Source organism: Cheilinus undulatus, linkage group 21, assembly GCF_018320785.1.
Source record: "Cheilinus undulatus linkage group 21, ASM1832078v1, whole genome shotgun sequence".
Lineage (NCBI taxonomy): Eukaryota > Metazoa > Chordata > Actinopteri > Labriformes > Labridae > Cheilinus > Cheilinus undulatus.
The window spans coordinates 33,227,832-33,253,728 of record NC_054885.1 but is presented as its reverse complement, the minus strand read 5'-3'; the positions used below and the strand labels follow the sequence as shown (position 1 = coordinate 33,253,728).

Genomic DNA, 25,897 nt, shown 5'->3' with positions numbered 1-25,897 from the left:
TCTGTGTAAAGAAATGAAGACTTTACTGGATCCTGAAGGGACCTGACAGCATTAGAAGCTCAGACAGAACCAGCTGAGCTTGTCCGTGTTTGTTTAGTAGATTTTTTTCAACATGTACAGCTAGTGGACATTTTGAACTTCATGGGAAGGTTCATTTAAAGAGGATGCTGTACATAAAGCGCTGATATTCTCTGTGGCAGCTTCTGATTTTCCTGTATGTTGGAGGAATATCTGTAAAAATCTACTCATCGTCACTCTTTTTAACTGTAATTCTGCATGAATCCACCAAGAGGCAGTACTTGGTCTTTTTGTGGTCAACTTTTTCTACACGTGTTGCAGATTTTTGTCGTTTTTCAGCTCTTTTGGACCATTAGTTTTCTTAATTTGATCATTGCAGAGAGGTGGGTTGGGGCCCAGAAATAGTCCCAGAGCCAGTGTCTTCAGTGGGTCATGAATCTGTGCAGGACGACAAACAGTTGTAATAAGTCTGTGATGTATGGAAGCCCTAAGCAGACATACATTTACGGTAAATTTTGTTTTTTGTCTTTAAATCTTAACTTGTTTGCCACCTTTTATTTTGATAACAAAGCTGGTTTACCCATGATTTTCTAGGAAACAGTAAAATTTTACCACTAAAGTGGGTGAAAAGGAATGCATAACCTCCTGTCGTATGCTTGAAACATTTTTGTTCTGATTTGTCTCAAGGATTTGGTTCTATTTGAGGTCCAAACAGCAAGTAGGAATAGACCGCACCAGACCATGAAATCACTCGTCTGTTAATTGGGCCAATAACTCTGATTCCCTGATAATGGAGGCACTGAAAAAAATGGCTAATTAAAGATGAAAGTCTTCACTTTAGTCACATATTAATTGATTTATTTAAAATCCATCGTTGTGGTCAAAACAAGCAAAATGATTAAAAAGGTGTTGTTATCTAAATACATGTGGACCTGACTATTAAAATAAACTTGCCTTGTCTTACCTTCTGCTGTCGTTTATCCTCCAAACCCTGCGTGAACCTTAGAGGATGTTACATTGTGGCTTTCATTGCAGGTTTTGAACAGAATTTGCTTTGGAATTTAAATAAAATTCACATTCATTTCAATTTGGAAATGTAATTGTAATTTTTGGGAATTCGATTTGAAATTTTTTAGGGGAATTGCTGTTTAATTTTTTAGGTATTTTCATGGAAATTTTGAAAATGTATTTGTAATTTTTGAGGTATTTTGGGGAGAGGGCTGTTCTTTTAAATTTTCAGGAATTCCCATGAGAATTTCACAGAATTTGTTTGAATGTTTGGGGTAATATTCATATAATTCTGAGCAATGCAGTCACACATTTTCTGGAATTTTATCAGATTAAAAAACACATTTATGGGGAAGTTGCTTTAAGGGTTTGTGGAATTTGCTTGAATTTTTTTTTCTTCTATTCTAAGTTTCAGTTTTTGGCTCTAAGAAAAAGTTCCAGTGAAAGTGAAAGGGAATATCTGAAGAAATTTTGGGGTAAATTTAACAGTTTTTTTCTAACCTCTGCATGTACATAAGAGAACATTACATTTTGGCTTTTAATAAGTTCTGCTCCTAGAGATTTTGAGATAATTGTCTGATATATTGGTAGATTTTGCTCTGAGGACTTTTATTGAGAATTTTTGGCAATTTGGATAATTTCAGAAATTTAGATATGTTTGAATATGTTGGAGACTTTCATTGCAGTTTTAGGAGAAAATTTGCTTTGGAATTTTTAAAAAACATTCAAAGGAATTTAGAAATGTTTTTTGATTTTTGGGAATTTAATGGGGGGTTGTGTTGACAATTTTTAGGTATTTTCATGGAAGTTTTGAAAATTTGTTTTGGGCGAAATTTGCTTTAAAATATGTGAATTTGCTTGAATTTTTCAGGAATGCTGCTTGGATAATTTTGACTGGAATTTTTAGACTTCATGATAAAGTTTCACTCAAACATTTTGCATATATTTTAAGAATTTTTTGGTACTCTTATGGGATACTTTGAAGATATGGTTCAGAGTTTTTACAGAAATTTGAAGTAATTTCTTTGAAATTTAAGGGAATTTGTCTGGATTACAAACGGAGGAATTCAAGAAATTCAGAACTTCTAGTGGAAGTTTTGTTCAATCAAGGCCTTAAAAAAAATCCATCATCAAAACAAAAAAATAAACGGACTAAGCTATACTACTTTCTCTTGACTGAAGATTCCCAACAACTGGCTGATGAAAAGCCAAAATGCCCCATTTTCTGCAGAAACAGGCCCTCCAGGAGATTTGTGGCAGAATTGTTGATCAAAACTACTTCCTGTTCAAAGACAAATCTGAGCTTTTAAACTTATCAGCTCCTACTGATCCCTGATAAGTTGGAAAAATTAAAAATACATTCCAAACAAAAGCTCTGGGTTAGTGACTAACCAGCAGAGGGCGATCTCTCCTTCTTAATTCTGCCTGACATCTTCTCTTCCTCTCTTATTCCTCTGAGGGACTCAGCATATTTCCTTTACCTCTCCTGCTCTTTCACCTTTAGTGAATTCACCTTTTAGTCAGCATTATTCTCGAGGATGACATGAAAAACATTCCTGTAGCGTGTCATAGCACCTCCATGAAGTGTCCTTATAATTCATTAATGAAAGCTCATTACTTATGCAAATATGTAGGTCAAGACCAGCATCAATAATGAATACACCATGCTGTACGCTTTATAAGTACTTTATATAGATACACGTAATGTACAACGTGACCGATAGCTTTACAGAGAATATAAAAGTTAATATGAGCCCTGCAGGGCCGTACAAGATAATATCAGCCCTGACCACAACAAGGCTTCTCATTTTTAAAATCACATAGAAAACTACGGGTTTCATAGTTTTTTGACATCATCATTACTGATAGCATCATCATCATCATCATCATCACTGATATAACTTCACTATGATCATCATTAACATCAAACATCCTCATAATTTTCATCATCATTGAAAATACAACCTCTCTCACTAGTCATGGCTTTTAAACAGAATCATCACAGTAATCGACCTCTATCATCATCATCATCTGCTTTTTATGATTATGTTTAAGGCTTTTTTTTTTCATAAAGAAGACCCCAAACGTCAGCTGATGCAAACTTCTGCTCAAACATGTTACACAGAGTGTGCATACTACAACAAAGAGACCAGAAACCTATACATTATATATACACATACATAACTTAAGCATACATCGTTGAACATTTACAGGAAGTATTAAACCATTTCACAAATAAAAATAAATACAAAAATGAGAAGTTGGTTATATTCATACACTTTTAAAGAGGAACACAAAAAAGCAAGCAAGGGTTTTTTAGGATTACAAACCAAATGCAAAACAGGATCACAACAACACATTGACCTTCACTCACATACTGTCGGTCATGGACGAGAAACTGAAAGCTTAATAGGACTGGTACCCTAACGGGCCGATGCACGGCCAATTAGAAAAACCTGCACGAAAGACTTTACTAAGATATAATCCTTAAGATAAATCTGATAAAGCACATTCTTGTGTTAATATCTCCCTAATAATAGATTTAGATATGTAGTAGTAATGCTATGTGAAATTGCACATAAATAAGACAGTTTAAGGGTCAGTTTACTGTTAATTGTTTCAGATATCAGCTTCAAAGCTCATGTTTCATCCCTCTAAAGCTACAGTAGAGCAATTATTGTTAAACCCAGTATCTTATCTTAATAGCACTGATGCGCAATGGGGTTTTAAATGCAAAACAATCAATAGCCAGTTATTTTTCTCTAGAAGTGCCCCCTTTTTTAATAAATAGAGCATGCCCTGCAATTTATATCTCAATATATGATAAATATCTCTCTGCTGCCACCTGCTGGATAGTGTGTGATGCTTCTGAGGTGCATGCAGCAACCTCAAAACGCTGATGCAAAAGTGCAAAGCCTGCAGTTCCTTCACTGTCCACTTGAGGCTGGATGCAAAAGTGCTAAAGTCACATACACACCCATTCAAAAGTGCAAGGTTTGATAGCTCAGTTTGGAGGATTGAATTCAGTCTCAAACGCTCATTTTAGTAGCTTGACTTCTTGCACATATCATCCGCTCTGATTTAATGAGGAATCACAGTTTTACACGACTAGGGTGTGGCTGATTTGTCTCACAGGCTGGCACGTTGCAGCTGTTTGTACAGAAGTTTAAGACCCACCTCAGCCCCAGCTTCTTCCCTGTTATTTGTTAACTCTACTCCTGCAGCGTACCATGTGCACTGTGGCTTTGCTCCAACCAGTGGTGTACAAACTGGATCCATAATTGCATGAGATTCTGTGATTTTTTTTTTTTTTTTTTTTTTTTTTTTTTCTTTGACTGCTTTGGGCAAGTACATTTAGAAATCTGAAGGTTTATGTTATCATTATCAGGACATGGTGTCAAATAAAATCCTATAGAATAACACATCCAAAATTACCTTCTTTTCGCCCATAGCTTCCTATCATCTTTGTGACCTCTAAAGCTGGGCATAGACTGTGCAATTTTAATCAGATTCACACATGAATTTTGAATTTCAGTCTGATAGTTTGTCATGCAGTGTACAGAAGGATATGATGTCTGACCACAACCCTAACACGGACTGACAAGCTGCTCCTGACTAGATGGATGGAGTTTACAAATGTTGAAATGTTTGATATTTTGGTCGTATGGCTCTGCAGTGAGAGAAGAGCCATGAGCAGAATCCTCAACTTTGAGGCATTTTTCCTTTCTGAACTGTCAGACAAGTCCAAAATCACCATCCAAACACTATTCCACTCATTCACTCTGAGCACTCAGGCCATGCATGCCCATTGTACCATGTAGTGTCAACAATTACATCAGGTGCGTAATACAGTCGTACAGTATGAGCTGACGTTACGTCACGACTGTCAGAGTCAGCTTGAAATCACGGTGTATGCCCATCTTAACCCACTAACAGGCTGTGGTCTGTGCCAGTACATTTGATGACATGTTGATATACTGATGACATTTATAATTGGAAGTCCATACATTGTGTTGTATTTTGAATTTGCCCAAACTGTCCAACCAAATTCTTGTTCCCTTCTGAGTCAATCTGCTTTGTTGAAAATAGACTGGGTGCATATCTCAGCAGTGCAGAGCAGTTTCGCAACACATGCTGTGGAATTACAAAGGTTTACCTACCGGGGACGATCTGCTCCAGAGATCACAGCGTGTTCTGAATGCTGCACAGAGTATGTGGAATTTGAGGGTAAGGCTAATGAGCTGAACAAAAGTTACTATGAGGAAGTATTCCAATATGGTCAATGCTGGTTTTGGGTTTCGAAAGTTTGCTTCAGAAACCAGTGGCACCACTCTGTGGTTGCAGAGAAGCTTTTATCTCTTGACTCAATAGGACTCAATGCAAACATAAAACTTTAAATGGGACTCAATGGAGGCCCTGAGTGCAAAAGTTTTGCACCCAAGACTTGCAACTGACCAGTCAGTAACTTTAAAGTGTCATTGATATACATAGTTATTACAGAATACACTTTAAAAACACTAAAACTTAGTCTTTGATAGAATTATAGAAATATTTCAATATTTTTAAAAATCGTATCAGTTCAGGGCCGTCATTCTCTTTGTAGGTAGGGTTAGGACGGCGTCCTCTACTAACATACCTGTAACTTTGCAGCTGTGTTGCCTGTCCGCAGCACAAAAAGAGACAATTTTGCAACTAATTATTCCTGACTTTTTCATCAAAATGAAATGAAGTTGATCAGCCTAGATGGGAAAGAATCCAGTTGTTGTAGATTCAGTTCATACAGGTTCATACGACTTAGGAGTTGTTTGCAACAGTTTTTGTTTTAAAACCACCGGTATATGAAATCTTAAGGATTACAAGTTAAAGTCCAAAGAGCAAGTTTCATCTCAGGCCTTTGCCAGAGCTCCTTTTCTACACAACTTAAACAAAAAAGTATGCACATTTCAAAAGTTCTCTGCTCCACACAAATAAATGAAATCAGCCCAGCTGACTCCAGACTGTAATGCTTCTTTAGGAACCTAAGTGTAAGCCGGCGCTGATTTCTGAGGTTACTCTGAGCGGGGCTTCAGCTGTGGCACCTGGAGAGAAGAATTCAGCACCAGAGTGAGATGTCGACGTCGTCCAGGTGAGGAGTCCCATCACAGCTGAGCGTACATCTGAACTCTGATTTTGAACGATTTTCTTTAAAGCACAGTGGAGGAAACGCTATGCACCCATACTGTAGATGCTGTGTGCACTGATAGCATGCACACTGCTGCATACACACACATACAAACACAAACATATTGGTCTATAGTAACCCACATGCATGCATGTGCACCTGAAACATGGCAGTTGTGCTTTAAAAAGAGCTAGAAACATGTTATGACGATGAGTCGGGGAGGTAGGGGCTGTGTATGAGATGGTAGAAAAACAAACCAGTTCATGTTTCGCTCCATGCAAGTCCTCATATTTGAGCTTCATGAAGCTACGCCGTCCACGCTGAAGCATCTCCCCAGTGAGTGCACATGACTTGAGAACAGTCCTGCAAAGATCTGAGGTCTGAAGTCTTTTCTGGGGTTGACAGTCTTTTCTGTGGTCAAACAGAAACATGGTGTGTTCATGAGCTGAGGGAGGGAGAGATGGAGGGGCTGGAGGATGAGGAGATAGTCCCTCTTCACTTCTTGTTGGCGATGCGTCTCTTCCTGGTGGCTAGCATGTCGTAGAAGGGGTCTCTGCTGATGCTTGCCCTGCAGAAGGAGCCAATCAAAGGACAGCCATGAAATAAATAATAAGGCCACATGAGAGAGGGGTCTCCAGCATCTTTGATATGGAAATTTAGGCACATTTATACAAACCCCTGCCTAACTAGATCAAAAAAGAACAAAGTTTGTGCAGTGACCTAGTTTGGTTTCCATGGTTTCTGAAGAGGAACCCCCTCCCTCTCAAGTTTTTCCAGTTTGCTGGAATCTCCTACAGAACTCTTCCAAGCATGAAGTAAAACACACAAACATACAAACTCTCCCTGCTGCTATTCTCTACATCTGTAGAGTTCTGAACAATGACGCTGAAGATTATTGACTCTTCCGCGTTCTCCTGCTGCCCCTTTTTTGGAGCGGTGCAAAGGCAGCGTACAATGAGAGCGTGTGAGTCAGGAAGCCATTCGGGCTCTACTGAGGAGCCCAGTTTCACGGCTGCTAAATCCTGTTAGCACCAGCACAAAGCAAGAAGAGGCTCAACCCCCCACTGCGGATATCTCCGATTCCCTTTACAACGCCACACGTGGAAGAATGAGGCTGAGTATGATGACTATCCCACTCTTTCATGCCACTCATTGTCACTTTGCACAACCCAATTTCATGAAACAAAAAAGTCCTTTGTGGAGAGATCAAATCCAAATATGGCTGCAGTGATTTATACTAAATAACATTTCTGCCTTTAAGAATGAGCACATTTATTTTTACAGAAGCGGTAAAAATGAATATGCAGACGCATGTGTTTCTCGTTTTTCAAACACGCTGCATGAATTTATGAGGATCAACAGCTTCTTCCTCCTCTGGCCCAGTTGGTCCACTGTCATCTGTGTCTGTGTGTTTGTGACTGCAGATAAGATGATAGAGAGCTGCCTCTGTGATCATCTCCACTCTAGAAGAAGGGGAAAATCACAATTTCCATAAAATGCCTTTTATCTCCCCGGACCCGGAGTCCTCTCAGACCCCTCTGGTGCAGCTGCACATGCTGTGGCCCCGACAGCCTCCCTGGCTGCGAATGCATCAGCCCAGTTTGGACCAGCTTCTCCTGGATGGGTTTGCTGGCTCACCCCCGGGGTGCTATAAGTAGTGACTAATCCTCCATCATTTCCCCAGTGAATACTCGCAGAGTATGGAGAGTGGGGGGAGGGGGAGGGGGATTGCACTATATTACAGTACACAAGTGTTCTGTTCTGCTGAGCCAACTCTCTTTGACATTGCACCATCTTCTATGCAGGCGATTACAGAGCAACATTTAGGTCACTGACAGAGAGGCTATTATTACTGAGAGCTACAATATGGAGAGGATCTAACACAATGAGAGTACCCATTAGCTCTCTGTTGTACTATTTCAATCAGATACTTTAGGAAAATGTGCAAAATTTAATTTATTCCTTTGGTGCTGTAATTAGGGCCTTAAAAACATATAGTTTGATATTTTCTTACAGCTGTATTTATTACCATTTTTTAAAAAAAGAAAACAATACCAGTTGTTACTAATATACATAATTTTATTTTAAATTAAACAGGATATATAATGTTTTCCAAAAGTATTTAGACCCCATTCACTTTTTCAGTTTTGCTACGTTGCAGCCCGATGCTACAGTGAAAAAAATATTCATTTTTATTCTTATTAATCTAGATTCAGTACCCCATCATGACACAAGGAAAATAGCATTTTAGTTGTTTTTTTTTTTTGGCTAACTGAAATATCTCATTGACATAAGCATTCAGACCCCTTACAAAAATACTTTAAATTTCGCTAAGGTTTCTCCCATTTCTCTTGATCTTTGCACAGATGTTTCTTGGAGTCCATCTGAGGTAAATTAAACTGATTGGACATGATTTGGAAAGGCACACACCTCTCCATAGATGGCTCATCAGAGCAAAAACCAAACCATCAAAAGTCAAAGGAAAAGCCTGCAGAGCTCAGAGACAGGATTGTTGCAAGGCACAGATCTGGGGAAGGCTACCAGAAAATGTCTGCTGAGCTGATGATCACAGTGGCCTTCATAGTTCTCAGACTGAGGAGGATTACAGTACAGCAGCAACAGAAGCGAATATTAGGAGTCTATGCTACTAAACAGCTGATGGAGTTGTTCAACAATTCACAGGTAGGCTGGCTGCGTTTTAGTTTAATTTCTTGTAAAAACTACCACTAGAATATAGAGAAGAGCAGTTTTAATCTACCCGTCAGCTCCTCTCTCTGTCACACTGCTTCACACACTCCTCCTGCTCTCTCTCCTCTGGGTGTTTTAACAGACAGCAGGTCAGACACACACCTCTTCACTCCAACATCCAATCACAGCTCTTCCTCTCCACGCAAATACTTCTCACTAATCTCTGCTTGCAGTTATGGTGATGCACCACACTGCTGCAGCTGCTCCTCCACCCCAGCCGCCTCCTTTATAGCATAAAGCTTGTCGCACCCTCATATTCAAATTCATGCTTGTATGGATAAATTGCTTCTTTATTGTTTTCAATACACATTGATATTAATGTACCTATCCATGTGGAGAATTCTAGCCATGCACTTCCTAGAGAGTCAAAGCTTGCTGCTTGACTAACCCAGGGAGCATCTTTTGAGCAGAGCATTTGCTGCAGTAGATCTGTTCCACAACAAAAAGGTTAAAGTGTGATTAAAGTTTTAAAACTGAACAATAGACAAGAGGTATTCTGGAAAATATGGGGCCCTTTAATGAATACAGTACTTAGTGACCAAGAAGAAGTGGATATTATCATCATATGTATATTTAGGTTTGTAATGTATGTGAATGTAATGTAAGTAAAGATACCTTTGTGATTAAAGTGTTCCTGAATAACTTATATTACTCTATACTTGTAGCGCCCACAGTGAGTCTGACAGTTTAGTTTTTTAAATCTATTTTGGCTATGCCTGGATAGGCCTTTTTGACTGATTTTACTCAGATTTCTGAGGGGTTACCATGCCAGTTGAAGGCTTGAATATCCTTTTATTTCGGTCAGCTCATGTTCCTAATGGTTTGAAATGCTTATTGCTGCAGCAGAATACGGTTCGTGTTTAGTGTCAAGTCGCTGACATCATAAACGCCCCCAGATTGTTTTTACATGCAGGAATTTGAGCAGCGATGATATCTTTAACACAGTATTTGGAGCGTGCAGGTGAACACTGCTGGTGGAAAGTTCTGGATGAAGACAGCGCAGAGAAATCTTGCTGCTTAAATGGGGGACGCTTTTGTCATGTGATTATGGAAAATGATGCATGTCAGTGAATTAATGCGCCCAGAGCTGTCTGGAAGAAGCAGCTTGCTGTTCTTGCAGCATTTTAAGTAAATTAGATGTATTTGAGATGCTTGGAGCCTTTAAATTCAAACTGATGCTCTGAGTGTATTCATGACTTACTTTATTGATTTAATCCACTCCTCTTTCTCCTCCGGCGTCGGCGCTGATATCCTGTACACCACGTGATTTCCCTCAACAACGCGACCATCTGCCTCCGTCTTACAGGCTTTGATCACCTGACCTTTGTGATTGGGGTTATAGAGCTCAAAACAGTTCTGCAGAACAGAGAAGACGCACAGCGTCCACAAAATGTGAGAAAACTTGATTTAAAAGTGCAAAAAACAAAGTAAAAAAAAAGACTAGATAAATGATCTGAGGGCAAGGTCTTTAATGAGGCTGCACTCACAGGTTTCCTGGGCTCCTCCACCTCCCTGATGCTGAGATTCTCCAGAGGGATGATCCCACGAGGCTCCTTGTCCTGAAGGAGAGAGAGGTGAGGAGAAACATGAGCAGAGGGAGAAAAACAACCTAAATAGAGTCAAAAAGAGAGGCAAAAGAAGAGAGAGGCAAACATGACTAAATATAGATCATGAAAGAGGCAAAGAGAAATTGTTCTCCCCTCGTTTTTCCAACCTGCTCTTTAAAAACAGCAGATAATGTGAGTGTGGAGCAGTCACTCCAGAGGGCAGGACATAATGATAGTGTCCTGGAGGATAATACCAGGGCTGACAGAGGACATTGCTGATGTAGCAGATAGCAGGGACATAGAGGCACTGATAAAAATCCTCCACAACACAAGGAGCAACTTATTCCTTCTGAAAGTGACACAGGCTGACAAACACAAAAAACCTATTTGGACGTATCAAAGCCTCAAAGGGAACAAAACAATGCAAGACAAGGTAAAACTATTTTTAATTTTACCTCCCACAAGAGCCAATATGCAAGAAAATACACAACCACGAGTACAAAAGAGCCACAACCTCCATCCTTTTTTCAATTTTGTTGTGTTGCAGTCTGATGCTACAGGCATTTTTTTCTCTCATTAATCTACAATCAGAACCCATCGTGAAAAACAGGATAACAGAATTTGAAACGTTTTGCAAATTCGTTAAAAAATTTAAAAAACCTGAAATATATTGACATAAGCATTCAGACCTTTGTAACAACACTTCTCTATAGAAGGTCTCACAACTGAGGACGCACATCAGAGCAAAAACCGAGACATGAGGTCGAGGGACTGCCTGCACAGCTCAGAGAGCTCCCCTTGGTGGGTAAGAAGTGGTTTCTACACAGAGAAATGCATACAAAAGTTTGAGTCGTCTCGTCCTGGGTCCTCCCGGTCTTACTATCCTCTTGTGAGGCCTGGACTTTGACTCATGGTCAGAGATGCTAGCTAGACTCCTTTGTGACAACGTCTCTGCAGATCTCTTTTGGATATCCTTGGCAAGACTTTGTGTCTAATGCTGATGTACTCAGGAGAGCAGGGATAGGAGGGGTCAGCTGCTTGATATAGAAATGGCATTTGCACTTCATGGGCACCTGGCATGCTGTATACTGGGTGCCCAGGACCCGGTGGTCTGGTCCAGACGCCTGGGGGTGGCCACATGTGTGGTAGAGGGGTCAGCTAATAGGATACCTGGAGAGATGTAACATGAGCCTGGCACAGGTCTAGATCAGTGATTTCCAAAGTGGGGGTCGCGATACAGGAAAGGGAAGTCACAGGATTCTTTCCATAAAACAAAGAGAAATTTCATGTGATTTGAAATCACAAATTTGATCTATTATTAAAAAAATATTGTTAAAATGAGTTCAAATTAAAATCAAAACATAGTCATTAAATAATATTTGTGCTTCAATGCACAAATGTATGTTTTGTACATGATGCCTTGTGCAATATCATTTTTTTTCCTCCTCAAGGGAAGATGGGGTCCCCGATCTCTGACGCCGTTTTTTTGGGGGGTCATGGGTTCGTATAGATGATGGCCTTCAGGAGGCCAGAGCAGTAAAAGACCAAGGTTGACACACTGAAACACCAAACCGGCATATGCCCCATACCTGACCTGACCTAAAACGCTACCAAAAAGGCCATGGTTTCTGCTGTTCATGACCATGCCAAGCATTGAAGGTGCAAAAATAAAAACATTCTTAATTCCTAAAGTACTTTTGTGTCCTGAAAGTAGTGAAATCATCAGGGCCCGAAAAAATAAGTTTCAAAAACTCAAAGAATCGGCGACAGACAGGAATCTCAAAAGCCTCTGTCTTAAGCCAGGACAAGCAGTGCCACACAACATTTATGAATGGTCTGTTTCCACAAAGTTAATACCATGGTGTAGCACATTTAAATCTAATCTTACCTGTGTTTCCTTAGCTTACCTACCACTAGTTTCGCTCACTGTGATGGTAAATCCATCTCTTTTAAGAGATCCAGATCAGTTGGCTCAGCTCAGTAGATATGGCTGTTTGACTCCAAAGCGGCCCCACATTTGGTCCCAGTTTATCTTTTTAAATGTGGATTAAATAACCATAATAATGATAATAATACATCCATGCAATGGATATATGAAGCAGTCTATCTGACGTGTCAGGTTACAAAAATCATTAGTAACATATGGCTGTTCGAAATGTCAGATTTTTTTTGGACAGCAGTTAATCTGGCTGTTTTGTCCTAAGGCATGTTCTATTACTCAATATATCTGGGCTTACATTAGTTTAGTTCTTACTAAATTTATTACACAAAAGGTGTGATTTATCACTCTGGCCCTGTCATCCTTTTATTTATCTACAAGTGGCCCTCAGTGAAAAAAGTTTGGACACTCCTGCTCTATACAGAGTTAGCTACAGTGATGCAGCTCTCAGAGTAATGAAATTCAAAATGAAGATTTTACTGCTGATGACTTTCACTCATCATGAGAGCTGAAATGTCCTGTTTCTTATTTCAAACCCCCAGAAAAGTCAGAACCTGTCCTTCAGGTCAGCTGTGTGGAAAAACAAACTCATATGCTCACAAAGAGACAAAACACTGATCTTAGTATGATACTCACCGTCGTGTATTCAAAGTAGTAGAGGCAGTTGTCGGTCAGGATGAACCACCTCCTCTTCCAGGTTTTCACTCGTCCCCCTGACAGGAAGAGAGTGAGAGGAGACAGGAAGTGTCACAAAAGGTCGCGGTGACAGACCGGCTGTCTCCCATCAGGAAAAAGAGACGGATGTCACAATCACTTATGAGGCAGAACAACATCCACTAAATTTCCCACTTTATTTCTATCTTAGAGTCACTTTAAACACATGCAGTCATCATAAATCAGCATTCGATCAACTTTATGTAAAGGTCAGGCTGCTTTTATAAGAAAAGAGGACTTCTTACATCAGAGATCAAACATGTTTGTTCCTCAGTTAACTGCAGTAATTTTATTTCCTGTGTAAGAAAGGCCGCCCTTCATCAGCCACATGATCATGTCATGTGGAAATTAGCAACATACTTTAAACTTAATATCCTATATGTGCAGTAACCAGCATGGAAAAGTCAATTAGTAGTCTCTCTGTTGGCATCTTTCCAATGCAAAGTCTACTCCTATAGTGAAGTGACAAATTCCTGCATGTTCTGAAAAGTTAGTAGGTCTGAAACAGGCCAATTGTGTGTTTTTGCTTTTGCAAACCCAGCAGAGGTGACCCGATGACACACTTGAGATTAGAGAGGCTTTGTCTCAATCCAGAGCTGTAAAATCTGCAAAACTAACATCACAAACTTTGGGATCATTCTGACAAATAACAAGCTGCATGAATCCCTGAAATGGTTGGAAATGTGAGGGGCAAATCAGGCCCAGAATCGAGTCTATTGTGAAGTTTGCCTTAAGTGGATTTCCATGCAAAATGCTGCCTAGAAATGCCTTTTAATTGACTTGTTTTGCTGTTTTCAGCCTTTTCTCTCTATGAGCTCCCTCTAAAAACCAATATGAGATGCTCTGCATCACTCATCTGACAAAAACAAAAGGATGCCCCACACAGGAAAAGCAATTTGAGGGGAATCTGTGTGCTTTTATGTTAAAAGTTAAAGCAGCTAACTTCTCCACCATCTTGTTGGAAGTTAGGAAGCAAACTTGTGATGCACAGACTCTAAAATATGCAGGGAGAGCAGCTCAAAAGAAAACCCAGAATATGATTAAAATCAACCACCATTATCTCTGCAAACCTGGAGCTTTGTTAAAAGATGACTCACACAGCTGATAAATTATTCCTGACCTTGCCTATTCATTTTTAAAAAGCAACATGATAAAACCTCAGAAGAGAGGTGCAAACAGTGCTTGATAAGAACCTAACCTGGCACCCAAACCCCCTAAAGGAACACGGATGTAGACGGAGAACACACATACACTTAACCCCAAAGCAAGTTCAACTCCTCACGTGTGCAAACTATGAGCAAAAGAAAGCAAAGAGGCAAAGCAGGCATAAATGTCTGACACATTTGTTTGGAGCAGAGTTGGGCCTTTGGCGGGGACTGGAAGTTGCTTCAGAGATGCTGAAAAAGCTCTTTTAGTGGAAGACACATGTATGCATGCACGCTATGAGGAAGGCATGTTCAAAGGCGCATGAACAACAGCATTTTTATGTTGACATCCTGTGTGTGCTTTGACCCAGCATTCCTGATTAGCTCCCGTCAACACAAACCATCCCTTACGGTCACAACTTTGTTTTTTCACTGCAATGAGGCGCCTTACACTGCCACACGTAACTGCAAAAGCTCCCTTACATTTCAATAGACTCTGGGTATTGAATTAGTGTGGCCAAATTTCCGCAGAGAGATTTGCTAAAACCGGCATTTATTCCTTCACATCCTCCAGGGTTTATTTTTAGAGAGTTAAATTAGAAATATTATAGTGAGAACTGGTGCAATGGCTCCGGGGAGGAAGCGTACTGGAATGTAATCATGTTAGGTCTGTGAGCCACAATGGGGCAATTTGCATTCATACTCACTAGTTTGATGAGACAACAGAGACGTTGCCCAGAGTTAGAGGAATGTGCAGGTCAGGGCTGCTGTGAGTGTGTGCGTGGATGTGGTAATAAACCCCATCACCTGCAGCGACTTCGCTCTTTCACCTTTGACAAACTATATAAAGGCTACCACCCAGTTTTATGGCAAATAATAAATCAACCTCCAACAGCTATTAAAAGTGTTGGGGGAAAAAGGCGTTAAATTAAGGTGATGAGATGTGATGTAAGTATGTAAAGAGTCACCTCAACAGTGGGGGGGGGGGGCTTTTTAACGTGGTGTGAACTGCAGAGCGAACAAATGAGAAACATATGTAAATAAACAGAAACAACTGGCAAAAACAGCAGAAATTAGGACCAAGAACTGTATTACCTCACTGGGTAAGAATACAAAACAGTCCAATCCCTGCAGCATATTCACACACAAACTCCAAAAGAGCAAACAATTACACTGTTTCTTTCCAAACTACATCAAGAGGATTTTCACAAGTTAAAATGTGTTAACTATGCACACGCACGAACAACTGGCCTGCCATTTTTCACACATAAGTATTTTTTTTATACGAAAATATTTTACTGTGAGAATCTATATATCTAAAATACACTTAACACCATAAAAATACATAGGACATGTGCCCCATTTATGACTGACTAGACATGTACTTATTGACCTTTTCCATATTTATTTAATTGGAACTTTTACTGTGTTTTTTTTAATGTTAATGATGGGGTATTTTAGATTTTTTTTGTCATTCTATGCACACAAGGAAATTCTGTTGGTGGCAAAAAAAAAAGTTAAAGTAATAAAAAGTATATAAACACAGTTTATATAAAAAATGTGTATTGTGCATAAGGTCCATATTGGTGAGGATTTAAAATACAGTAATGCTACATTATAAAAGCTGTAGTCCATTAAATTATGCAGTCAATCCTCCCATGACAGTATGATACAATAAAATATAATCAACTGATCCTTACAATACAATACGATACGAGATAATATGTTACAGGACGAAACTGAACAATAAGATAATGGAAATAAAACAGGATAGGATTGGATAGGATAGGATGGTATGGTATGGGACGGGACAGGACAGGTTAGGGTAGGACAGGATAGGATAGGATGATAGGATGATAGGACAGGACAGGACAGGATAGGACAGGACAGGACAGGACAGGACAGGACGGTACGGGATGGCATGGCATGGGACGGGACAGGATAGGACAGAACAGATAAGGATAGGATAGGATAGGATAGGATAGGATAGGATAGAATAATAGGAAAGAACAGGCTAGGACAGGACAGGATAGGATAGGATAGAATGATAGGAAAGGACAGGCTAGGACAGGACAGGATAGGATAGGATAGGATAGGATAGGATGGTAGGATAGGATGATAGGACAGGACAGGTTAGGATCGGATAGGATAGGATAGGATAGGATAAGATAGGAAAGGACAGGCTAGGACAGGACAGGATAGGATAGGATAGGATAGGATAGGATAGGATGATAGGACAGGACAGGATAGGATAGGATAGGATAGGATAGGATAGGATGATAGGACAGGACAGGTTAGGATCGGATAGGATAGGATAGGATAGGATAGGATAGGACGGGACAGGACAGGACAGGACGGGACAGGACAGGACAGGACAGGACAGGACGGGCCAGGACAGGACAGGACGGGACGGGACAGCACAGGATAGGATAGGATAGCATAGGATAGGGTAGAAAAGGCTAGTGTAGGGCAGGAAAGGGCAGGACAGCACAGGGACAGGACAGGAATGGACAGGATATGATAGGATATGGTCGGGGCCCTTTAACAAAGCTTTGAAACACACTAGGACAGTGGTTCTCATCTGGTGGGTCAGAACCCAAAAGTGGATCTGTTTTTAGTAAGTTGCAAATGTGTGCCTACAAAAAATTGGTACCAAAAACACAACAGATTACCAAAGCCCCTAGAGGACATGCATCCTTGCATTTTATATTACTCAATTCAAAGATTTAGTAAAAATATAGTTATGCTGCTCTATTGGACAGGTCTTTGGCTGTTCCCAAGCCAATCCTTGCCCGGGCCTGGGGAGGAGCAGTGATCCTGACCCAACAAAGTTTCAGGCCACAGGCCACATCAAGCTGGTTGATACAATACAGTATGATACCATACGATTTGATACAGCCATAACATACCTATCAAAGCAATACTCTGCAAACCTTTCTGATACAAGAATACAATGAAGTATAACATTTCATATGATGCAATCGGATGGGAAATGATGGGTTATGGGGTATGAGATGTGACCTTCAATAGTGATGATATAATAACAGAGATGTACATTGTGAACTTATTAGACAATAATGATAGATGGATGGCCTGTAAAGGGTTATATTCAAATGGGTCTAAAATCTGTTTCCTGTTTTGTGTGGGTTTTTGGTTAAACCACCAAAACACAATTTTTCCTAAAAGTTTAATAATAAATCACATTTTTTATGGTACTTGTGCCTTGTGGTCATCTCACTAACCGCTGATATTTTGAGAACTTTTGATCATATTTAAACGTAACATTTTTTAAATTTGGTCCATTCTTAGCCCCTTAAATCTTAGTACTTTGCCAATTTGTGAGAGTAGATGAGGAACATCCTCCTCCTCCAGCTCTCACTCAGTCGTGAGAATAAAGCCACAGTCGTATTTGTGAGAAAAAGTGGGAAAGAAACCAAATCAAGCCAACCTCCAGGATGTTTTGCATTCCCTCAGCAGGGGAATGCACGGAGACGCACACTAACCTAATTTCAGCAGCCAGCCTTCTCTGTCTGGGTTGAAGAACGTGTGCGTCAGGTCGTTCCCATCATCCTCTGGGATCTTAAAGGGTTCGCTCTTGATGCTGTCGTATAGATTCTGCACAGAAACAGAGAGAAAAAAAAGGAGAATGTTATAGAATTTGCAGCTGAGCCTGCAGACACCCTTCCCTCCTAACAGTTAAGTAAGCCCTCAGATTAAAGGTGCATTAAATAAGACATTTACAGTTTCTATTTTAGTGTCACAGGGTGAGAGACAATGATTCATTCTTCAGTGTCTCTGGGAGCGCTTCAACAAAGTGTCTTTTGATACTAAGCCGAGGGCGCTTTGGTTCAGATGTCAGCCTACAGGGTGCAGGTACATGAACCTGTTTTTCATGTGTTTTTTTTATGCGAGTTCATGAAAGATCATCAGCATCTGTATCTAGAGAGGAGATCTAATTCTGCTGAGCTGCAGATGTCTCAATTAGTGAAGCATGACACACTACCTGTTTCTATGCCTCCATGCAGCTGTTAGCTGAGCTCAGATGCATGTATGTTTTCAGGTCGTCTGTCCATCTGTCCACCTGTATGGGAAAGCAATTTTTTCTAAATTGCTTGGATGGATTTCCATCAAATTTGGCAAAAATATTCAACCTAAACCAAGGATGACCAACTTCAAATTTTTAAAGGTCAAAGGTCAAGGTCATTGGGCAACATGTTCATCCCCTTGCTTTCAGGTCATGCTTCTGAGCTCAGTATCTCTAGAACGTCTGAGTGAAGTAAGGCCAAATCTGACAAAGTGACTATCGTTACAGACAAAAAGACTGGGTGGTCTCACCTCAGCATTGGAAAGGAAGGTTTGGTTCTCTTTGAAGGCAAGATGTTTTATTAAAAACAAAACATCAAATATGATGGACAAAGCAATGGTGAGATTAAAGGACAGGTCAGATTACATGATTCTATGTCTGTTATGACAGGTCAATGTGTCAGATTAGGGGATGGCAGAACATGCTTTGACTTCATTCACAGGCATCACAATCTCTTCTTCATTTCTCTATGCCTGGGTTTTGTTCATAGCTTCACATGATATGGTCTTGGGTTCTAATGATGTGTCTCCTGGGTTTTTATGTTGTTAAGGTTAACGCTGTTGGCTGAATATTTCATGGATTCTTTTGCTGCCGAGGTTTTGCCTTCTTGTTGTATTCTTATGCTTTGTTTTATGTATGTATTTGCATATTGAAGCACTTTGCAAACCCCTGTTTTTAAAGGTGCCAACAAATAATTATTTAGTATCATTATTATTTATCATTGCGATAAATGTAATGAAGGTTGGGAACTACTGGGCTTGAACAGTAGTTCCCAACCTAACCCCTTTCTCTGAAAATCTAATTTTGACAACCTAAAAGTAAAAAAAGCCCTAAGGTCTTTGCCATCCCACTAGGGGTGGTTGGGAATCAATAGGCTACACTTAATGATGACGTTAATGGCACTGGAATGCATGCATATTTGTTTCCATTATTTGTTTTTTCATTTAGTTGTCAGCCTTGTAGTCCCTCAAAAATACATCATAACAGCAGCGATGTTGTTAGAGCTTGATAAACTTTTCCTCTTATAGTTCCATGTCTCAGCACAAGCTTCATCTCTCTTCTTTAGCTTTGCCATTTGGTTTGTTGACATCTGTGACTGCCACACAACCTCTTGGGAAGCTTTATTGAGAAGCTGAAGGAAATATTACCTGTAATGTTGGGGTGAAAAATTTGACTGCTTGTGTTCACACATGCAGCTTCCCTTGAAAGTTTCTGGAGCTTTTTCTGCATCTGTGAAAACAGCCTCTGCCGTGAGGTTTTCTCACTGATGCAGTATTTACAAATGTTTCCCGACACCATGTTTCAAATGCACCAGATACATTTGTCACAGCTAACAAACTAATAAAGTCGTAGCTCTCACCCTGAGTAGCTCCTCGGGGAGGTCTCCCCCCTCATTGATCCCTCTGTTCATGGAGATGAAGCGCTCCACAGGGGGCTTGTCTCTGACGTTGGGATTGTGCAGACTCGTGTTCAGCATAATGATGGCAAAGGATAAGACATAGCAGGTATCTGTGGAGGCAGTTACATAGAGCGTCACTGGGAAACATAAATCACTGCAAAACCAGAGTCTTTGTGTGAATGTTTGAACATGCTCTCATGCATGGAATAAATGTTAGAGTATCATCACAGCAGCTAAGAGCAACCTGTGCTAATTCCCTGGTTCATGACATTCTCAAACTGCAGATAATGATTGCAGACTGTCTTTAAAGATGTATATATCAAAATCTAGTTACACCTCTTTGTGATAAGTATTACTTTATCAGCGATCATTTTTGATTTATGAAATCCCTCTATCTCATTAAAAAGACTAAGAAAGAGGGGCAGTTTTGGTCTGAAGGGAGCACCTATGACTGAGTTACAAACCACTTCCTGTTCCACAGCAGAACATGCAAATGTAAAGACTTGTTGAACACGTTATTGTCATTCAGGTCTCTTCGAGCTGTAAATTTTTGTTTTGTTGTGCTGCTACACTCACAACCAAAATTCACCAACCTCGACAGTTCTACAGTCCATGAAGAGCATCTCAAGGATTTTTGCTGGAGGATTGTAATGGGTATATTTGCCTCAACTTAAGTAGTAGGTTGGTGCCTAAACTAGAACATTTCCTATTGCCTGTAGGTGGTGCTAAATTAATCACCAATTGCCACATGGCTGTTTTCAGGCCAGTGCTGTCACCATAAATGTCAAGTTTTGGTCAGAATGGAGCATCTACCACTGGGTTATATACCACTTCCTGCTTCATGGCGAAATTTGCAAAAGTAAGTGCTTGCCACAGCTATGTCCTTTAAGTTTTGTGCACAAGCTGAACAACTTTTTTCCATTCAGGTATCTTCAATCTGTAGGTTAAATTTGAAGAGGATTGGATGGATATCCAATGAGGAGTTCAACCTAGGACAACCCCTGGCATGGGCATAAATGCACCTAAAGTTCAGCTTTAAGTGAAATAGTGGACTTCCTTTGAGACTAGAGTTCTGATGAGTGGGACATTTTGTAGCTCTGATAAAAGGCTGGAATTAAAAAATACAATTTAACTGGCAGAACTGGGCAAACTTCTTCCAAATAAAAAAAACACTAAGGCCTCAGTGTTGTTGGAACTTAAGCCCTCGTGAACATATATTCAAATTGGGTATTTCATGATCGTATCTCTGCTCTGTAAGCCTGACCGTGTTATACTGTCCCTGACTAGAGTCATCCTATTTCCCTTATTTATGCAGGTGGTGTGTAGAAGACAGCCCAAAGCAATCAATCAACTGATTTCCTCATCGCCAAATTTAAGACTCTCCCTAATAAAAAGAAGAATCTAATCAACAAAAAGCCACATATTCTGGGACACACTATCATGGCACCCTCTAAAGCCGTGCTGCAGTAAAACCCTAATGTCCCTGCAGTCATGAACACACATAAATACAAATCCATGATCCGCTGCTCCTCCAACTCCACATCATAACTCCTGCTAACCATCCTCCACCTCATCCATCCTCACCCTAACAGCCCCAGTCAGGGTCCCCTGAGCTGTAAATTATGACCCAGAGAGCTCCAGTCCTGAGAGATGACCAACAACTCAGTCTGGGTGTGTCACCACTGCGCCACATCAATATTCATGACCTGAGGTGTCACCTGTGTCTGCCTCGACACAAGCTGGAATCACACATGAGCAGCAGGCAGTGTGGGCCATGCTAAGACTGCACTAATGACCACTATTGACCTGTGATCAATTTCATTATCACTGCTGGAGACATGTTTAGTGATTACTCTGCGATTAATGAGCAGGCTGCTAACCAGGGTAGGAAACTTGAGATGTTAAATCCCCAAAAAAAGAAAAGAATAAGAGAATAAAACTCCATCAAAAAAATCTGAAAGCAGATATTTTTGTTGACAGAAATTGTTCATGTTCTCCAGTGTTTAGGAAAATCTCCAGAAATGTGGAAGATTTATTCGCCCAGAGCAGGTCCAGCTGTCTGCTTTGGAGAGACAGTCAGCAGCATTGATTTGACGCTGAGCTGGTCTGACCGGCCCAAAGTATCCGTCCTGGACTGTCTCACTGTGTCTGACTCATAAATACAGTGTTGTGTGTGGAGTTTGTGTGGTTGTGGTACCTGTGGACTGGAAGACGCCGGGATTGCATTGGCAGTACCTGGAGGCAAAGGCCTCCATCATACGATCAATCTTCTGGGCCTCGCCAGGAAGTCTGAAGCTCCACAAAAACTGCCTGCAACAGCACAAATCCAGACAGAGAAATTATAAAGACAGACGTAAAATACTGATGCAATTATTAATCAGATGATCCTGATATTCAATAGAAACTACAACCCCTTTTGACAGTGCTGAGAAAAGTATTTCCCCTTCCTGATTTTTTTTTTTTATATTTGTCACACTTAAATGGTGGGGTTTGTGAGAAGGCCAGTGTCTGAGGTTCTGATCAGTGTGCATGGGTGAAGAAGGTCAGAGAGGTACTGTAGGACAGGGGCATGAAGGGATTTGAAAGTAAGGAGGAGGATTTTGTATTTGATTCGGAATTTATCTGGAAGCCACTGGAGATGGAAGGGTAGGGGTGATGTGCTGCCAGGGCCTGGTGAGGATGAGAACTCTGGCAGCTGACTTTGGAAAGTTCTGGAGCTTATCCAGGGCTTTGTTAGATATCCCAGACTCTGGTACAGTAATCCAGATGAATTCCAGTTGAATGCATGAAGTTTTGGTCAAAATGAAGCACCTACGATTAAATTATGAACCACTTCCTGTTTCATGGCAAAACGTGCAAATGTAACGACTTGCCACAGCCATGTCATTTGAGTCTTTTTCTCCTTCAGGTCTCTTCTGTAGGATACATTTTAAGAGACTTGGAATAATAACCAATTCTTCTTCCATAGAGGGACAGTAAGGTAAATTGATGTTTATTGTGCTGCTTCAACCACATGCAAAATTCAACAATCTGCACAATTTTTCTATAGTGCTTGAAGAACAACTTAAGAATTTTCTGGTGGATAAATGTGATGGGCGTATTTGACTTTACTAGGGCAGGGATTTGTAGACTAAACCAAGCCAGGGCCTCACCAAACATGTAAAGTTTTGATCAGAATGAAGCATCTACAACTAAGTTATAAACCATTTCATGTTTCATGGCGAAACGTGCAAATGTAACAGTTTACCACGGTTATGTCTTTTGAGTTTTGTACACCAGCTGAACAACCTTTGGTCATTCAGGTTTCTTCTAGCTGTAGGTTAAATTTCAAGAGGACAGAATGAATACTAAATCCTTCTTTTATAGTGGAACATCAAGGTAAAGTTATGTTTGCTGTGCTGCTTCACCCACACCCCGAATTCACCAGTCTGAGGGTTGAGGGTTTCCGCCACAGTCCATAAATGACAGTCTGAGTCCAAAGATGTTCTTGAGGTGAAAAAAGGCAGTTCTGGTCGTGGATCTTACGTAGCACAAGGGGAGCCCAGGATGGCACCAAATATACAGACCTCGGAGGATTGGCGCATGGGACTACCCTCCACATTAAGCACAAGATCTCAAACTTGGTTGTGCCATCCCTGGCAACAACAACTGTAAGGGAGCATTAGTGTCAACTGGCAATGAGTCCTTAACATCGCTGTGGGGGAATTTTTGCCCACTCTTCCCTGCAGAATTATTTTAATTCAGCCACATTGAAAGGTTTTCCAGCAGGAACTTTCTCTTTAAGGTCATACCACAGCCACAGCAGACTGGCCACCAAGTTTTCTCCATTTGTGGATAATGGCTCCCACTATGGTTCACTTGAACCCCAAGCCTTAGAAATGGCTTTGTAACCCTTACCAGACTGATAGGTGTCAACGACCTTGTTGCTAATCTGTTCTTGTATCTCTTTAGATCACAGCATTATGTGCTGCTTTTTAAGATCTTTTAGCTGAGGTCTGGATGGCTTTTTCTATTTTATCAATGAAATCTTCAATTAAAACCTGCATATTGTATTTCTTAGAGTTATCTCTGTCTAATTAAAATTTGTTTGATGATCTGAAATGTTTAAGTGTGACATAAATGCAAAAAATACTTTTTCACAGCACTGTAACTTCCAATTAACCAACATTCCAGTCTTAAAATTCTACATATTTCAGCTTTGAACTACATAAGAAAAAAACTGAATATCCTTGAGGTCTTGCGTATTTTTACTGGCACCTGTCGGAGTTTTCAAACACTGACAAAGACACAAACACTTCTTTCAACATGGTGCTATTCTCTGTTGTCATCTCACCTTAAGGCTTGTACGAGGTTGAGGTCAGCAAACTCATGAAGCTCCACAAACGCCTGGAGGACTTTGATGTTAAAGTCATCCCTGGAAGAGAAGATAGGCTCATTTTACACCACATTTACACTCATCATTGAAACTGAGAGGAAAAAGAGGCTGAACTGTCTGAGGGGGATGTGTTTGAATAGCACTTAAGTGGTAGGCTCTCATATTTTGAAGGCTAAGGTGGAAGTGTAGCCATGTTAAAGGGCTGCTTTCACAAAGACAGTCACTTTGTCTACAGAGCAAGGCAGAATAAAAACCTCTGTTGTTCTGACAGTCATATCCCCTTGATTTCCCTTTCGATAAGAACCACATGTCGCCTTGGTTATTTCACCGGCACAGTCTCCTGCCGCTGCTTTGCTCCATAAATCCAGACCAACAATTTCCTGGAGCTTTATGCCCTCGTCTGAGCGTGTGTGGTGCAGATCTGACGGAGAGATTTGGAGGGGAAAAAGAACAGTGGAAGAAAAACAGAGAGAAATCTGGAGAGCTCACCGTTCCCCTAAGTAGTCCCCAATGACCGTTTTGTTGAGCCCTTCGCCTTTGTAGAGGAACTGAGCGATGTCCTCTGGGGTGTTCTGGAGAAGATCGTTCTCTAGTAGAAACTGGATCCCCTGTTTGAAATAAAATAGACTTACTAATAATGTAGTTACCTATTATGGTCTGATTTAATTGGGCTCTGGATACATCTGCTATCAGACAGCAATATAAGCCCCGATGAGCAATGTCACAGTGATTCCTATGTAGCCTGAGGTGAGCCATAAATTGCTTTAAGCCAAAACTTACTTTCCTGTCCACTGCATTTGTTGAGGCTCAGTTAGAGAAATGCCCATGATAACATATCAGATAAATGAAGCTGCAAAGAAAGAGCCATTATTTCCAGGTCCATTACATAACAATGGGAGGTACCTTTTATTAGTTTCTGGGGAGTCTTGGTTTAAGTGTAAATAGTAGGTCACTCAGAGGCTTCACTGTAAATTAAAGAAACTTGTTTCTTGTAATATATTTGCAATCAACTGGTCCTAAGTTTAAAAATATCCAGACTTCGTCTTGTAACCAGTTAAAATCCAAACTTCCTCAGCTTTGTTCTCAAGTGAGGAAAAATTTTAAGTACTTCTTTAATGAGTTTTGCTGGCTTCTTTTCCTTTTTTACATGGACTGTTTTTCCAATAGACAGTATAAAGAACTGACAGGGCCACTCACTGTCTCAAGTTAAGCCAAAAGATTTAGAGCACCCCTTACTGACTTGTTCCATTAAAGATCATAAGCTCTGCCTCCTCCATGTTAATGTATAGGATTTAGGTGCCCGTTAATAAAATCTAAATACAAACACAGTTTGGTCATAATATGACACTGCTTTTTGTTTTGCTTAAGTTTGCCTTCTTCTTTTGAAAGTTTTCTTTCTTAATCAATTATTTGATCATTTAGATGAGTGCAAACTGACTTGACAGCTCTGTTGATGGATGCTGCTGCTGACAGTGAGAGGAAATGAAAACAAAAACTAATGCAAGAGTTACTGAGCTTTCAAAAACATGAGTGTCTGCTTTATGCTGACAAAAGAATCTGTTCTGCCCAGAGCTGTTTCAACTATATTACAAACCTGAAAACCAAAAATTAAGCACATTATTCTAATGTGAATAAGAACAGAATTAAGTGATTTGCTAATCCTTTTCAACATGAATACAGGACAAAGACAAGATACACAAAGTTTAAACTGACTGTCTTCATTACACACATTCTGAATTTGACACATGCAACATGTTGC

The 25,897-nt window shown here is 40.3% G+C and overlaps 1 protein-coding gene across 2 annotated transcripts in view; it reads right to left on the bottom strand.

Moving 5' to 3' along the window:
• Positions 1–2,696: 2,696 nt before the first annotated feature.
• Positions 2,697–25,897, bottom strand: part of cyth3b (cytohesin 3b) — a 66,651-nt gene continuing 43,450 nt past the window's right edge. For both annotated transcript variants that reach the window (XM_041817337.1, XM_041817336.1), the window contains exons 5-13: positions 24,628–24,746; positions 24,097–24,177; positions 21,961–22,073; positions 19,725–19,873; positions 17,784–17,895; positions 13,058–13,134; positions 10,423–10,494; positions 10,137–10,291; positions 2,697–6,755 (exon numbers count right to left, since the gene is read on the bottom strand). In XM_041817337.1, the coding sequence (XP_041673271.1) occupies positions 6,683–6,755; positions 10,137–10,291; positions 10,423–10,494; positions 13,058–13,134; positions 17,784–17,895; positions 19,725–19,873; positions 21,961–22,073; positions 24,097–24,177; positions 24,628–24,746 (951 nt within the window). In that variant the 3' untranslated portion in view covers positions 2,697–6,682. The remainder of the gene's footprint in view (positions 6,756–10,136; positions 10,292–10,422; positions 10,495–13,057; positions 13,135–17,783; positions 17,896–19,724; positions 19,874–21,960; positions 22,074–24,096; positions 24,178–24,627; positions 24,747–25,897) is intronic.